We start from the raw sequence: 18,468 nt of genomic DNA, 5'->3' as shown, positions 1-18,468 counted from the left end.
CTATTTAGTAATTTACTATTTTGCTTCCAGGCTTCCAGCCATCAGCATTCCGCATGAGGATGCAATTTTGTAGACAATTTGCATTTAAATATATCTAGAATCAGCTTGTTTCTTTTGTGTTATCATTTATTGACTCATTGGATGCATCTTCTCATTAAATTTTGCAAAAAAAATGCATTTTTTTATTAAGTTTAAATGTGTTTTTAAGTTGCCGAGTTTTTCGCTGAGTTTTTCCAAGTTTTTCTCGAGTTTTCCCCAAGTTTTTTTCCCAAGGGCTTGGCGAGTCGAGCCGAGTCGCAAGTAGTTCAACTATGGTCTCAAGTGATCCTTAGGCCAATCTTCAACATTTGAGTAACTTTGTTCAAGAGAGGATAAGATACTTTTGGGTATTTTATTTTGTGTTTGCATGTGCATGAAAAACACATCAACAATACCCATACTCCCACCTCTTGAGGTCACTATGTTCTTACCATTCTTTCATTGCAACAATCAACTTGTGGCTCCAGCCTACTACAAGGTATTCAATGTCAGAGATGAATTATTTTCCCTATTAATATTATTAAAAGGCAGTTTACTTGATATCATCATGGTTATTGAAAAAAGAAATAACAATACTAGAATAGCCCTAAATGAAGAGCTGATGAGCACCTCAGTTTAAACTCTAGTCATTCCTTCATGCACAAAAAACTTTACCTGCCATTCTCGCATTGAATGTGCATGCATGAATTTTCAGGGTAAGTACTGCCTCTAAATTCTACTTTCAATGTAATGGCAGTATTAGAGTAATACTACTAATATTTCCATTGGGTGGGGCTTAGCATTACCATTATGAAAACCTGGGCTCAAATTGCTCAAGGCGTAGCTAGTCATAAACTCTCATAACCTCTGATGTTGTGGGCTAAAAAGAACATGGGCAGGGTATAAAAACCAAATTCATGCAACTGGCCCCTGTTTGTGTCCCCAAGTCTGTGGGATCCATACAAAAACCCTCATTGCTCAAACCAAAAAGAAAACATTTAATTCATAAAAACTTATTTTCTGATTTAATAGTCTCGTATTCCTTACATTTATTACAACGTGTACATTCCATTTGAGCATAACCAAAGAGAAGTTTTATATTCATTCATATAGAGTTCATAACTGAGGTAAATAAGGCCTTGAAGTTCATTGTCACTAGCACCAATTGGAATAAGTGGTAGAGTAAAAGATAGATAAGGGGAAGATGGTGACTCACATCATCTCAGTTGAAAATGCAAGTATGCTAAAGGTTGAGGCAATCAAAAAGCAGATTTCGATTCCCAATGCATTGGAGAAGTATATGGTAAAATTAGTCTTTTATCCAACACAAGGATCTATTTTTCAATACATCCAGCAAATGCAAGCCATTATACAAAAGAAAGAGGGATAAGATGAAACCCTTTAAAACGGTGTATCAAAAAGGTTCTAAAAGAACCATATATAGATAGTCCAAAATTATAATACGGAATCAAAAAAGCCTTCTCAAAAATGTATTCTTCAAAAGAGGTGAACATATTCTGGTGGAAGTTTGTGCATTTTTTGAAATCAATAAATTATTTAAATATAAATATTTAGGGGCAAAGAGGTAATAGACTATCTTAAGCCAATAATGAACCCATCTAATGGTGGACAGAGCATGGATATGGAGCTAAAGAGAATCAGTTCACTTAGAGCATTATCCATTCTATTAAGAAGAACAAACTAGCATTTGCAAGTTGAACTTGACATTCAAACATGAATATGGAATCATCAATCATAAACCAAAACTCCAATGATTTTCTCTACTACAGGAAAATCAAAATCAATTTAAAGGTTGAGGCAATCAAAAAGCAGATTTCGATTCCCAATGCATTGGAGAAATATATGGTAAAATTAGTCTTTTATCCAACACAAGGATCTATTTTTCAATACATCCAGCAAATGCAAGCCATTATACAAAAGAAAGAGGGATAAGATGAAACCCTTTAAAACGGTGTATCAAAAAGGTTCTAAAAGAACCATATATAGATAGTCCAAAATTATAATACCGAATTAAAAAAGCCTTCTCAAAAACATATTCTTCAAAAGAGGTGAACATATTCCGGTGGAAGTTTGTTTTTTGAAATCAATAAATTATTTAAATATAAATATTTAGGGGCAAAGAGGTAATAGACTATCTTAAGCCAATAATGAACCCATCTAATGGTGTACAGAGCATGGAGATGGAGCTAAAGAGAATCAGTCCACTTAGAGCATTATCCATTCTATTAAGAAGAACAAACTAGCATTTGCAAGTTGAACTTGACATTCAAACATGAATATGGAATCATCAATCATAAACCAAAACTCCAATGATTTTCTCTACTACAGGAAAATCAAAATCAATTTCATATGTACTCTATCTATATTTTTTTGACTAATATATATGTTTATGAAGCATTTTCAATTTTTTAAAAAGAAAAACGATGATTAATTCATTATGGTCCATGTTCAAGTTTGCATCCATGTTCAAGTTTGCATGTATCCTTAGCTTATTCATTGATCATACATCCATAATAGTTGAATACATATTGATTAATTGTAATGATCTACATTCTTGAAGGAGATTCTTTTCTCATTGGTGGGTGACTCTTCTCCCCATCCCCAACACCCAATCATTATAATTTTGGGCATATACTATAAGAATCCTTGAAACTTGTATTAAGATTATAAAATAGTGTTGTGATGTTTTCACACATCGCCCCATTGCAAATGGGGACCCCCCCTTTTGTCTTAGCTTAGTCTTTTGGTAGTTTTAGTCTTTTGCTATTAACCTTTTGCTTGAGGAAGTGTAGTTTCTTAGGTGGCCAGGAAGGGATCAAGTTATGTCTATCTCTTTAGGATGAATTGAGGTCAGTTAGTTCTCAAGGCTTAGGAAATGAACGATTTTATGATGATCATTCCATTTGATCATCATCATTGGCTTGCAAAATCAGAGATGAAGTGCTGAGTTTGATTAAGAAGAATTGTCAAAGGGGATTGGAATGCTTGAAAGGAAGATTGGTTAAGGCCTAAACAATCATGAATTGGCTTAAAACATGGCAACTGAAGGAGCGAAATTGAACATTTGATGTCACTTCCTTTGACCCCTTGAAAGCCTGATCAGGCTTAGGGTCATTGTCATTGCCCCCTTGAAAGTCCGACCAGCTCTCACTCACTTACATTGCCCCCTTGAAAGTCTAACCAGCTCTCACTCACTTCCTTTGACCCCTTGAAATCCCGATCAGGCTTAGGATCATTGTCATTGACCCCCTAAAAGCCCGATCAAGGTGATGAGATCTTTATATTCAGCATGATGAACTTTGAGTGAGGAGATAGTGATGATTGGGATAAGTCAAATCTTCCTGCAATTAATGGGAATGCCTTGAACCAGTTAATTGAGATAGAGAGGCTGACACCTTATAAGCATCTCGTTTTCCCTCCTAAATCCCCAACCTACCTCATGAGCACTTCCTTTGCCCTCCTAAATCCCCAACCTACCTCATGAGCATTTCCTTTGCCCTCCTAAATCCCCAACCTACCTCATGAGCACTTCCTTTGCCTAATGAAAACCCCGAACTTCTTTGGAGACTTCCAGTGAACACTTAAATGTTCTTTCATGCTGTTAGGAAATGAATGATTTCGAAGATCAAGCACATCATGCAAGTGATCAAATGTTGAAGGGAATGCAAAGGAGAAAGGAAGGAAGAGATCACTGTCAATGCCCTATGAAAACCCCAACCTGCCACTGTCAATGCACCTCTAAATCTCCGATCACTTTTGATGACTGTCATTGACCCCTCAAAAGCCCGAACTTCCTTTGCCTAGTCAAAAGCCCGACCTTCCTTTGACCCCCTAAAAGCCCGACCCTGCATAGAATCAGAAACAGTGAGAAATCAGACATAAAAGTGAGGTCTTGGACATCAATCAGGCCTGAGGCACAAAATCAGACTTTGAAATGTGAAATCAGAGGCCAAGTAAAGGGAATCCATTTCAGATTTTAAGATTGATATTGTTTTCTTCTACATTTTGATCAAGGTTTGTTTTCTTTTCAGGTTCTGGACGCAAGGAAGAATGAACTTCACCACTTGAAGAGGATGAGGACATGCAAGGAATCAGCTCCAAGATGAAGACTCATCAGCTCACAAACAACATCAAGATCATACCATTTGAGACTTCAGCATATGAAGGAGGGTCCAAGATATTGCAACACTACAAGTCTCAAAGCTCATGCAAGGCAATGGATAGGATGACTTCCATCACAAAGAAAGACTGTAAAGCAAGTATGGCATGTAGCATCAAAGGAAGTTACACATATAATTAGCTTTTTCAACACTAAACCTCAAGCTAAGGAGGTATATGCAATGTGAAGATGTCAGCTTGCTTTATGAAGAGAGAGATTTCATCACATAGAAGTGTTCCAAGTTCAAGGAATCACAAGATTTGCAAGAGCAAGCATGAGAGTGCATGTGCTAAGGGAAGAAAATTTTTAACTATTTTGAATTTCCTCCGGAAATCCAAGAATTAATGCCAGTACATCGAGAGATTTCCGATGCATGAGGAAGAAGAAAATGCAAATGTAATCAAAGCGGAAGATAGTTCCAGAAGAGTTAATCAAAGTGAGAAGATTGATCCCCAAGGATGATGCAATTTGGGAAATCTCCCACCATCATCTCATTCGTTGATTGAGCTTGGAAATGCTGAGTATCAAGGGATATGCCTCCATCACCTACCTCTGCGAGGAGTTACAAAGATCAAGCAAGCTGAGGTGGCGCCCCGTCCTCACAAATCCAATCACACCATTTCAAGGCACGACATACAAATTCAATGCACCCAACTCATCCAACAAGGCAGATAACTAACACATGAGGGAACAAACTTTGATGTACCTACCATCATCATTCATTAGTGAATAATTCAACGAAGGACATGTGTCTTATGAAATGTAATTTTGCCATTGATCAAGCATTAAATGCTTTGTAATGGGTGTAACAAACCCTACTTAGGATTTCTATCTTGTAATCTTGACCATTGATTATGAGTCAATCCAAGCCACTCAATTGTAATGAGAGCATTATATAAGGTTCCACTTCTTCATTTGTAAAGTTCAATAGTTCAGCAATAGTGAATGCTTGATAGTAGAAAAGTAGGATATAGCTAGAGTAGAGCATGAGAAAAAGAGATTGTTGTCAAGACATTGTGCAAGAAGCATGTTAATTTCATTGAAGATATGGTGAACTTCATATGTTGATTCAACAATTTGCATGGTCTCTACTTCTCATTTATTTTCATGTTGATTAGATGGATGGAAGAACTTTGTGAATGATTGATGGTGGAATTCCTATGTTCATACTACTAGTATTTCATTGATTGTGGAATATCTTGCATGGTCAACTGAACTCTTTATAAGCTTAACTTCAATTACTACTTGCCCATTGATATGTCTATGCCCATGGTAGTGATTTGAACATCATACACTTACCTTAGGAGATTGCACTAAACTTTGTGGAGTTGTTGCTTTGCATGGCAAAGCAAAGTCTAGTTGACTTTCACCAAAGATTGTCCATTGTTCTTACATTCCTAGGATTAGAGTAGCTTCCTAAACCCTATCCTTTTTTCTTTTTTTCAATTAAGTTACGTAAAATTTCTACATTCCAACGACATTCAAGCATTCAAAATTTAACATAAGTCCACCTTGTGATTCCAGCAAAATCACATCATAACACTGAATCTATCCAAGAGCACATCAAGACCTGACATTTGGAACCTTGGAGTCACCCCATTTGATCACACAGGTTTAGCACTTGGAAGGATTTTGTTCAAGAGAGGATAGAATACTTAGTATTTTATTTTGTGTTGCATAGTGCACAAAAAAGTAAAAACACATCAACAAACAGTTACTCATAATTGCCAATTAACAAAATATTTAAATAGCTCGTATCTTACAAAAAAAGAAAAGACTCAAATTCATAATTTAGTGACTTGTCAAATGTCAATACACAATGAAAATTACAAGCAATATTCAATAATCTTCATATTTCTCTTCATTAAGAGCATGAAAGTCAACATTCAGTTCAATTTAATTTTAACTACAATGAGTTACAATGCGACTTCCACTAGCCATGTCATATGTAGAAGTTGTCTCATCTAAAGAGATTTTTGGCAAGTTGTGCAACAATAATGTCTAAGTCAACCCACTCAAAAGTTAGATGCAAATTCCTTGTCAGCCCCTCATTGTAATCAAGTTTCTTATGTGACAAGAGATCCCAATAACTAGTGGGGGTCTAGGAGTGGACACCCCAATAGGGTTGAAAGACGGCACCCCTCATGACAATCTACGGGCAATGCCCCCAGCAGGATCAAGAGGCAGCATAGTAGGGGTTTGGAGGAAATGCCATCCTGGACCCAGCCTTGGACCCATATGGGTACAAAGAGGGTTCTCTCAAACCCTGCAAGTACATAAGGTAATCCTTATGAGAGGTATCATGATTCAACTCTTGTCAGCACTAGAATCAGAGTCTTTAATGGTATGCTGGATAGAATTCAAACATGTCAAAAAAATTCAAGTGGTGAAGAGTTTACTCAACGTACAGCAAAAAATTGCTTTAACTGATTGATTATCATTACACTAATTTATTACTGTGAGAAAGAACATTACTACAAAGAAAGATTGACAGAAGCTGAATTCTCTAGAATCAAATTACCCTGTGTATATGAACTTAGCTGCAATCTGTTAATATTCACCAAACACAAACAGAGATCTAAATATGATGCTTCCTTAATTATTTAGGATGGAAAATGCTAGCCTAGAATTTAATTTGGAACATAGTTTTGAGTTCCTCCTCCTCGTGTTTTTTTATTATCCATTTCAATATACAGCTTCCTTGGCAGCCTGCACTGGCAATATCCAGGACTATAAGGTGAACCTTATTTTCACAAGTCAAGTACCTACTCTCATTCTGACATTAGTTTCCATTTAGAAGCCTTGAGAACACTAGACGAGAAATTTTACCCCAGGAGAAAAGATCCTAATCATAATTCATTAAAGTAGTCCAAGTAGATTCAGTAATTTCTTTGTTCTATCAGTAATTGCTTTAAAATAATTAATCAACTCTGCTACTCTTGAAAATTGGTTATCAACTCAAACATCCATTGTAACTGCATTATTGTATGGTTATTATGCCTGGTTTAATTTCAGGATTCAGCACATTCTAGGCTAAAAGACTATAGTCTACATCAAGCAATGATTAATAAATCATTTGCATTTTCAAAAGAACTGAGCCCAAGAAAAATCAATGTTAATATGCATAACATATCAAAGTATAAGTTCTGCTAGCTTTCTACTTACAGCTTTTCGAGGAAAAAACTTATAGAATTGTTTTTAAAAAGTGAAGATAAGTGCACCTTTTCTCTTGCAGAGCAGGAAGCATATCAGAAAATTGAGCATTTGGAGCAGGAGAAAACGGCCTAGAATTGGAAATCTGATTTGCAACTGAAGTCAATCTCGAACTCATACTTAAGTCTGATGGTGGACCCATTCCTGATGAAGCTAAAGGATATGTTGAATTGATTGAAGGAGTCACTGTTGGCGGCTGATACCATGTTGGTGCTGCAAAAGGCATGGGCTGAGCCTGCTGTTGTCCACCTCTGCTATCATTTTTAAAATAACGTTGATCCCTCAGAATCCAATCTTAATGAAAAATTTAATTATGTGCATAAACATTACCAAAACTTAAAAACTCATAAACACAAGATATTCATCATCTAATGCCTTAAATGCAAACCCAACAGGTTTTTCATAGCTTAGAAAAAGTAGTTATCTGCATTTGTGTCTCCTTACTCTCATTCCATTCCAGAGGAACAGCAAAGAACTTTTACAAAATATGTCTTTTTGAAATGCAAAACGAAAATACTTTTTCATTAAGAATTGCATTCAACCATGTACAAAATCTCAATCTGATAAACTGATTTACAAATTCATCCACTCTAAAAAAGGAATCACAAATACTGGAGGCATAATGCAGGTAGCAAGCAATGCCTCTGAGATCATCCCAGAAAATTACAGAGCATGTTCAACACACAAGGAAATCTATGAAATGCAGAATGTGCTGAAGCAATTTTCCATATCATGTGAATAAACTACAAGATTTCAGGGAAGTAAGAAAAATCTTAACTGATATTCTAATTACAGAAACTCTTTGAAGAAAGAAACAAAATGAGAATTTAACTCAAAGGAACTATAATCCAGTACCCTTAATGAATAATAATCCATTCAACTAAAAATAAGCAGCTTCTTATATGACTTCCAAATCCCTGTGTGGATTTGTAGCATCTCCTAATCAATTATCACTTTAAGAGAAAAATAAATAAACTAAGGTACCAAGGGAAGAGATATATCGAGAATAAAGTAGGAGACTAATTGGCAAAAATTACCAGAGTTCATTTATATACCTAAAATTATTGGTCATGCAAGATGTGAGTTTTACTTAGGGGAACAACCCTGACACAATGTTTCCCTGAACAATTTATCTAACAATGGACATGAAAGCTTAATAGTTTGATAAAGCGTGATTCATAAGAATCTGTCACAAACACATTTATACTTAGAATAAAATATTGGTGAAATTGACATCTATGGAAAAGGTCTTTTTATTCTTCAACTCACAAATAAAATATGCTATAGTAAACATCAACCCTATGTGGATGCAAGATAAATTTATGTCAAAAGAACACACAGAAAGAAACAAGAAAAATGCAGAACAAGCATACATATAGACTATGAATAAAGACCATATCAAAATGCTATATACTTAAATTTATGGCATAAGTACTCAAGGAAAGAATCAATAAGAAGTGCAGAGCCACTGATTGACATAGGACATGAATAAAGAATTGCAAGCATAAAATAGGTTTGACTATGGTTATAAGAGATAAGAACTCAACCTTCTGAAAAAAGGGTGGCTTTTCAGGAATACCCTACAATCAAAGAAATACATATCAAACCTACCAAAACATGCATAAGATGTCCAATTTAGCAATAATTACTAAATCCTGCAGCCTTCCCATCCCATCTAAATAGATTTATCTTGAAAACTACTAATGCAATTAGCATTTCACCATCCAGGATGAGTGATTTAGACATTCATGAATAAAGACAACCTAAGAGTTTAAAGAATATCTTTCATGTAGCTTGTTGCTAGAAGTGTTTTTCTTCATATGTATCAGAGCACAAAATCACAAATCAAATATTAATCATAAACTCGCTGACAAATCCTTGCCCCCATTTCTCAAATTAATGGCTGTGAAAAGGGAAGGACGGGGAAGAAAAATCACATATAACTTGAAAACCATATATTCCATTTATATACTATGTTGCCATGCAGGATCAATGATTACAACATTCAGGATCACTTCATTGGAGGTATACTACAACAGTTTATAATATATAATTATTTTCATGTAGGTAATAACTAGAACTGTCTCTGATTTTTATTTGCATGCAACAAAGAACAAAATTACAAATCACAGATCAATGATGAACTTCCTGCACCAGTCATTCAAATGTGTGAAATTGACTGTAGAAGTACAGATAAAGAGGAAAAACATATACAGAACTTGAAAAATACAAATTCTATCATATAAACTGTTTTCCCATGCAGTCAGGGATTTCAGAAATGTGGTCATTTCAATATAGATAAAAAACAAAGTTTATTGAATATTCTTCATTGGGCAATTGCAAGAAGTACGTATGTGACATAATAAAGCCCAAAGTATAGAATTGGTGACTAAAAGAAGGAAGAAAAGGAAAAAATTATAAAAGACATACAGAACTTAAAAACTATAAAGTCCATCCAGGATCATTGATTTCGACATATGCAATCACTTCAATAGAGAAATTATACAAGAGTGTATAAAAAAAATCAATGTGGGCGATTAATATGGAAATATGATTTTCTATGCGTTTTGATTTGACAAACTTCAAAATTATTAATCACAATCTCAAAAACGAAATTCCTGCACTGGTCATGTCAAGTATGAAAGCGCGATGACAGAAAGAGGGCAGAAAAGGGAAAAGCGAAAAAAATTACAAATTCCATTAAATGTACTGTTTTGTTATGCAAGACCATAGATTTTAGCATTCATTACAATTTCAGGGGAGAAATAATACATTCATATAATATTTTTTATGTGGGTGTTCACAAGAAGTCTTTATATAATTGTCTCTGTGTGTAAGAACACTTGATACTGCTGATCACACAATAATGATTAGCTTCCTGCTCAAGTCATGTCTACGTGTATAAAATTGATGGTTGAAAGAGAGCATGGAAGGGTAAAAGAAAAAATTTAGAATTCGATATCTTAAAGTTCCAACAAACAATTTTGCCATGTAAGATGAAAGAATTCAATATTAATGCTCATACCAGGGTAGAAGAGATACAAAAGTTCATTGAATAATTTTCATGTGGGTAATTATTAGAAGTGTGTATATTATATAAAAACCCCAATCGCATATTAATGATGAACTTCCAGCATCAGTCGTGTCTATATGCAATTTATTAAAAATTGAAATAAGGCCAAGAAGGAAAAATAACACATACAGAACCTGAAAACTACAAATTACATCATATAAACTAATCTCCCTGCAGGATCAGATGTTTCAACATTCATAATAACTTCGGTGTATGCATGATGCATGTACTCATATGAAAAATTTGATGTGGGTGATTACTGGGTATATATAAGGTAGTGAAGAACAAAACTGCTAATTCCAATTTATTGATAAACATCTGCATAAAACATGTACACGTATGTAAAACTCATGAACTATATAAGGGAAAGGGAAAGATACACATACAGAATAGGTCTGTGCATCTTGGCCAAGGACTTCTGATTCTGTAGAGCAAGCTGTTGCAGAGATAACAAATATACAAATCAAAATCAAACAAGCCTTTGGATCCTTCTATGCTCAAACAAGACACATCAAACACATATAGCCATGAAATATAAAATCAACATTCTTATACCCAAATTAAATAAAAAATTGAAATACTATAAAGAGAAAAAGGTCTAAAGGTTATAAATTGTTCAGCACACACCTTAGATTTCTTCCTTAACTAAGTGGAATTACATTTTACTGGTACTTTATGGTGTATGCCACGTAGAATTTGCTTGTTCTTTGACAAACCCATATTGAATTTCGCTAGTTACGACACAATCTCACATCGTTCGAAACAATTCCATGTTAAATCTAAAGATTTCTGATACATCTGTTTCAGCCACTTTTCTTTCTGTCAAAATGATCGCTTGGTACAGACCCACATTGAATTTTTCTTCACTCTTTTGCTAAGAAAACCCCGATTCGATACTATGACAACTCGTTTGGCCTTTTGAGGGTTCTCTGACAAGGACAATCTGTCTCTAGGATAGAAAATCATATAATTTCTTGTTCCGATTGTTTCTTAAACTATTATTTGTTTTGCTTGTAATTCCGCCAAGAAGCATATATTCCTAAGAATTCGATTGAAGTTTTGATCAAGGAATATTAGGGAGTTTTTTCTGAGAAGGATGGGTGATGAGACATTGTTAATTGAGAGTTCTTGGATTATGGTCCTTGTCCTCTCTCTCTACTTTTAAAATGGATTCCCAAACGATCGGATGTTGTTTTCTAGTGAAACCGGTTGAAAGATTTTTAGCCTCTTATAAAGCTTTGATAATGCAATTTAGCCTTCATAATCTTGTAGTTTTGGAAGTAGCATTTGCCCACAATTGAAAAAAAAGTGGGCTCACTGTTATCTTGATTGAGTACACTCAATTTTTTGTTTCATTGGTCTACTTTGGTATAATTTCGATTATTCCTAGAAGCTCGTGACAACTTCCTCCCTGAAATAGTGGAAGCCTTAAAAAAAAATGGTAGGGCGAGATATTTTATTTAGATGATCTTTTCTATTAGACGAGGTCAAAGGAGTCTTCATATAAATGTGTAGATTAATAAACTTCATTTGAACATCGCACACAAAGTTCGATGTTATATTCTTATTAATTGAGAAATTTAATTTTTTTTAGTTAAAATAGTTTAGTATTTAATTTGTTTATTTTTAAGTAAGAGTTGGTATTTAATTTTCAAGTATTCATAGATTTCATCTTAAATCTTCTTATTTCTAATTCCAATTCAAGTTTGGTCGTGCAATCTTGAACTTGTTCCAAGACCTTTAATGTGACCTTCACTTCCATTTTCTAAAATCAAACTTAAATGTTTGTCCAAAGCCAACCTAATCCTAAGTTGCCTGAAGCATGAAATACTCAAATTTGAATGTTGAAGTGTTGCATTGAAAGACTAAATTATAGGTCATTTAGATTAGAGCATGGTCATGAAATAACATTATAATATTACTACAAAAGTTTCACATTGATTGCATTGGCATTTGTATACATAAGGACAGATACATGATCATCTTGTGTAGCATTCCTTCAATCTTGTTCAAATAGTATAGAATTTGTACATAGGATATAAGTGCAATCAAGACAACTCACATATTCTCCTATTTGATAGAGGTTTTGATAGTGTATTTTAGCACCTTCTAGTCTATTTTTACATAGGTGAGAAAAAATTTGAAGAAGCAACACACAAGGTTTAAGGTCATGAATATAGGGATCGGGGCCACTTATATAGGTTTGACCTTTAACATTGTACAAGTCATTTCTCAATTTGTCAAAGCTTGAATGATATAGATGTAATAATAAAATCTCAAGACATATCACAATGTACATGTTATAGTAGAATATTCCTTGTTACACGTTGAACTAAGCATCTCTTACCCTCTTTGTCAATTTTAATACATTTTCAATGTTTTATCTAGACTTGAGTATTTTATGTAGGTTAATTTTTATATTAATTATCATAATTTATTTATTAGCCTATATATATTTAGAAAGTGTATTTTCTTCGTCATTTTGAAGAACATGGCATTTCTTATATGCCCTAGTGCTTGACCTCAAGTTTTTTTTTCGTTCTACTTTGTTGTTTCATATTCATAATGTATAATTGCTTTCATCTTATATTTCAAATATTATTTATATTTGACAAGGTTGGAGTATGTCCAAGTATATAGTTTCTATGTTTTAATTATGAAGGTATTCAATGCCCTTTCAGCCACATTTATTTCTTATCTTAGTATGACTTATGTTATAGTCATATATTCATTTGATATATCTAGGGATAATGCTTCCTATGGTGACGTCATTAGTCAATTGATTACGCATGTTGTTGTTCTACCTAGTTATTATATTCTTCCTACATCTCTTAATAATTCTATATCCTTAGGTTTAGATGGTTTTAATATTTCATATTATGAGGAGCCTAGGGATATTAGTGTGTATAGTTCATTTTCTTTTATGTATAATAGTATTTTGTATTATGATGTTGTTTTTTGCATCTCACATAGATTCCTTAATATTATTGATGTCATTTTTTTTCATAGTGATGAAATTCATATTTTGTGGCTTTTAATTACTAATGGTGTGTCTTTACATGTTTGGTCATTCTTACTTGTACACTATTCTCATATAGGTGATAATATTTTTTAGTTAACTAATTTAAAAGTAATTAATCAATGAGGCATTACAATGATTTGGTTTATCTCATATTGCTTATAATTCATTCATTGCATTGACATAATGTTTTATTGAACATTTCACTTCTTACCATAGATGGGGATGTCATGAAACCATCTATTTTTTCTCATGCCAAATATTTATATCATCATCCATTTCCTCTAGCTAATGTTAATGTAGCTCATATATTTACTCGCCATTGAAACCATTTATATTCAAAGTTGCCCCACCTAAGAGAGCATTTGTTCCTTCCTTGCCACAATCCTTAAAGATCTTATAAATCATATGGAATACTTGATTCCCCCAAGAATTGACCTATTATAATTCATGCCACATTTTCTTAGTAGGATTATCGTGCATTCAAGAGAATGTTATAGGATCATAAAGATAAATAAAATTAGTCAAACTTGTAGCCTATAAATCTTAATCTACGACTTACTCCTAAGTTGATAATCAAGGCACGTAGTATAATTTAATTAATCATATTTAGAATACTTGAGCTAATATTTCTCTATGGGATTTACTGTATACATAAACTACACATAAAGATGTTTAATAAATTGGTTTAGAAAGTATTTAGTTGAATTCAAATGCTCAATCTCAAATAGTTGATTATATTTTATATCCTTTAGCAATAAAAATCATGATATTTGTTTCTTGTAGAACTCTCACATGATAGTGTTATTCAAAATAATTTACTTTGCATATCATAGTTAGTCATGGTAGTAACAAGATTAAACGTGTCTTGGTTGTTAATATATCTAGCTTGAATATACATAGTAAGGATTATTTATAAAAGGTTCGAATTGATATGTAAGAGTTGGAAAAATTAAAGGTTATAATGAAAAATAGTTGATAATACTAATCAACTAGTTATGGGCATTATAATGGTGTCTATTACTTTGGGGTTGGTCACTCTTTATACACAATTTCTTGTGACACAAGGTTCTTAACATATTTTTTTAATGGGGATGTCATGGATTCATGCAATGAACGCAATTTCATCTACTATACATTTCAAAAACTATACTTATGACAATAAAGTATTTACTACTCATGTAAATGATCAGTCATTTAGTCAATGTCAAATGATTGAGATGTCTAAAATTGTTATTACTAAACAAAAGCAACATCTAAACAAGAATAGATTAACAAAGAGTAAAATAAAGAGGATGAAGATTCCCCATAAAATGATTATGTTAATCTTGGAAATTGTTGGGTTTGTAGGATCGTTGAATATAAGTTTTATGTTAATGATATGAATATATCTACTTTATATAAGCATCTAGTATAGCTGGATATGATTGAAGATGAAATATACTAATAAGGGTTCTAAAGTAGCTTATGTATGTGATAGTGGAAAAAAGGTTCATACTTCCAATGTAAATTGTTTTATTTATTCCACATCACTTGTGAACACATATGGCCTTAGATTGAAAATAATGTATAAACTTAGATACAAATAAAAAAGGATTTAAACTTCATAATAATAGTATTCTTGAGCTGATTTAGTTAAAGAAAAATAAATTAACTCTAGGTATTAGATACTTACTACCACATATGGTAAAAGGAATGAAAAAGGAAAAAAAATAGATCTTTTAGAATCTATAATATACATGATAAATAAATATTGTGTTTCATATTCATGCTTTGGTGACATATCTCTTATATATAGTGCATCTTACCTGGTTACAACTAGTACAAAAAGCTTCTACATCTAGTTATTCATGTAATTGATTATGGGGGGTTCTTCTTATGGGATGTTTGATTGACCATGTGTGATTCTGATTTCATTTCTACCTACTATGTTTATTGGTTATTAGCATGCAAGTGTTGTTTGAATTACATGATTAAAGACTTGTCATTTACATTCACAAGTGAGAATACATTAAAAATTAAAACTTTGTTGGTTCTCTTTGATAGATATAGATATAAATGGATATACACATTCAATTTTTTCTTATCTATCTATAGCTTAATAATTCATACTATTTTGTCTCCATCATTAAGGATTGTACTCCACAAACATGTCTTAGCATGTATTATTTCTCATACATGATTCATGACCTATTCCTATACCTACATGTTTATATCTATCACATTGGCTACCATTACTTATTTTGTATCTACATGCTTACGGGCAACATTGGCGTAACTTATTTCATTTTACTGCATGTTTTGTTATGGTCTTATACTAACATGTTACATGATGATTGTACACTATTTGAGAGAAAGAAAATGGTGAAAGGAAACAACACAAAGATAAAGCAATTAAAGCACTATGAAAATGGTGAAAGGAAACAACACAAAGATAAAGCAATTAAAGCACTATCTTATAACTTTTTACTATCTCACTCCTCCAATTGAGCTTCAAGTAGAAGCACCCTTTCGTACTTCATATGCTCTTCAATTCTTGATTGATGCTATTAGGATATAATGTGGATAATTATAACATAGAACTAGTTGGTATGTTGGATGGATTTTTTAAAGGTAAATTAACAACATAAGTTTAGCTCCAATGGGTTGATGAATAATGAAGGATATGGATCCAATTCATTGTTTTTTAATGGCTAAAATGGAGGGTTGAGCTGGATTGGTGGATGAAGAATTGAGATAGATTGTAGGATGAAGGGTTGAGATTGCATGAGAGGATGGAGGATTAGCCTTGTGACAAGTGTCACAATGTGGAGGCTTGAGAAAGTTACATGTGGGACGAGGAATAGGAAATAAAGGAAAGTGGCCTATGGATGGAAGACGAATGTGTAGGCTAGCTACACATGTGTGGGAGAATCCAACTCATGTGTGGACAACTAATGGAAGGAGTGGTCAAAGGATGAGGTGGAGGGTGATAGTGCCTCATGCATGCTCACACGTGTGAGCATTAAAGAGGGTTAGTGACACTTATCACATGATAAAAAGTTTTGGGAATTAAGAGGAAATTTTAATTAAGAATTGTCACCTCACTATTTTCTAATATTAATACGCAACAAATAAATTGTAACATCCAAAGTTTAAATGAAGCAATTATAATTCCATCAAAACATATAGTGATTTATAATTTATTAAAATTTAAATGATTAGTGAATAAATTGGGAATAAGATTTAGACTATTCAACAACATATTTATATCTCCAATAAACTATATTATGTTATTTTCATTGCTACACCCTATTGTGATACTACTATTTACTGAACATTACTTGTTTTAGTTAAAATACTTTAAGCTCATGAATATGCTTTGAATATATTTATCTTGATTGGGAATCAAATGAATGATTATGCGATCAATGATATTTTGAATATGAGATATATGATGTATATATATTTTTTAAATACAATTGACTACTGTTGTGATGTGCTAAGTTGGATGCAGGAAATGAACAAGCCTCAAAATAGGAGGAAGAGTATCACTCAAGAGAGGAATTTGGTTCGGTAATCTTATATATGTGCCTTATGGAGCTATCACACACTCACAACCTTGTTGGTCAAATTGAGTTAAATTAGTTAGGTAGTGGTAAATTGCTTTATGTCGAATTGGTGATGATTCGTGATGTGTCGTAATGTTTTGGTTTGAATATCCTTGTTTGGAATGTTGGATTAAATCTCTCTCTCTCTCTCTCTCTCTCTCTCTCTCTCTCTCTCTCTCTCTATATATATATATATATATATATATATATATGATCACTATATATAGATATATATCTTAACTAATAAATATAAGTACTATTTAGATATTAAATAGAAGATTACATTCCAAACAAGGATATTCAAACCAAAACATTACGACACACACATATATACATACACACACACATATATATACACATACATACACACACACATATATATATACACATACATACACACACATATATATGTGTGTATGTACATACATACATACATATATACATGCATATACACACATGTGTATATATATATGTGTGTGTGTGTGTAAATGTATATATATACATATATATGTATATGTATATGTCTATATATGTATATATGTGTGTAAATATATATATATATATATAAAACAAATTGGGTTGTTTATACATGCATATACATATACATTTATGTGTATATATAAAAATATATTAATTAAATCTAACAATTAAACATTATAAATTTGTATGTATGTTTATATGTCTATAGATATAACGAATTGGGTTGCCTATGATAGCATACCAAATAATGGTAATTTAATTATTTTTATCGAGCTGCATTTTAATAACATGTTATCATCTTAGATATACCACGTAGGGGTGACAACCCGTACGCCATGACACCTACGTGGAAGGAGGGAGAAGGATGGGAGGGGGCGCCCACCATCAAAGGTGGCTCACCCTACTCCAAAGGGGAAGGTGATGGTGAGTTAAACTCACCACCTTTACAAATACGTGGACAGGAAAACATGAATGTCGTGGGAGAAATTTATACCACGCGCGCCCTAATGAATAAGTAGTATGATTTCAATGCCACGCCACATGTAAGGCGGACTTAGTCAATGCCTATGTGTAAACTGCAACCTTTCTAAGTACAAAGGAGAAGGGGTAAATGCCTTCTGCATATGTTTAAATGGTTGCTTGTTGTTAAGGGCGATATATTTGGTTTGGTACGTACTATCTGCATTTACCTATTCCTTAGGCAAAGCAACCATGTGTAACAAGTGCCTCCTTATCTTTAGCATTTCACATTGATAATGTAGTTAAGTGGTCATGCCAAGTATAAGGAAGACTTAGTCAATTTGTATGTGGTAATTGGATTTAGAAGCTTAATTGTTTAGGTAAGTGATTAATGATAACTAATCATTTTTTATTTTTACTAAGTAATATTAAGGAC

At 33.0% G+C, this 18,468-nt stretch overlaps 1 protein-coding gene across 8 annotated transcripts in view; it reads right to left on the bottom strand.

Annotated features, from left to right (window-relative positions):
• The window catches only part of LOC131045783 (vacuolar protein-sorting-associated protein 37 homolog 2), a 98,514-nt gene extending 86,785 nt beyond the window's left edge, over positions 1–11,729 (bottom strand). The window contains exons 1-3 of one of the 8 annotated variants that reach the window (XM_057979384.2): positions 11,112–11,729; positions 10,871–10,920; positions 7,420–7,665 (exon numbers count right to left, since the gene is read on the bottom strand). In XM_057979384.2, coding sequence (XP_057835367.1) covers positions 7,420–7,665; positions 10,871–10,887 — 263 coding nt within the window. In that variant the 5' untranslated portion in view covers positions 10,888–10,920; positions 11,112–11,729. The remainder of the gene's footprint in view (positions 1–7,419; positions 7,666–10,870; positions 10,921–11,111) is intronic. The other 7 variants (XM_057979385.2, XM_057979386.2, XM_057979392.2 and 4 more) reach the window with 7 other exon arrangements.
• Positions 11,730–18,468: the final 6,739 nt, after the last annotated feature.

The sequence above is a fragment of the Cryptomeria japonica genome, chromosome 5 (assembly GCF_030272615.1).
Source record: "Cryptomeria japonica chromosome 5, Sugi_1.0, whole genome shotgun sequence".
NCBI classification, from domain to species: domain Eukaryota; kingdom Viridiplantae; phylum Streptophyta; class Pinopsida; order Cupressales; family Cupressaceae; genus Cryptomeria; species Cryptomeria japonica.
The sequence above is the reverse complement of the archived record's forward strand: the minus strand, read 5'-3'. Positions and strand labels throughout refer to the sequence as shown.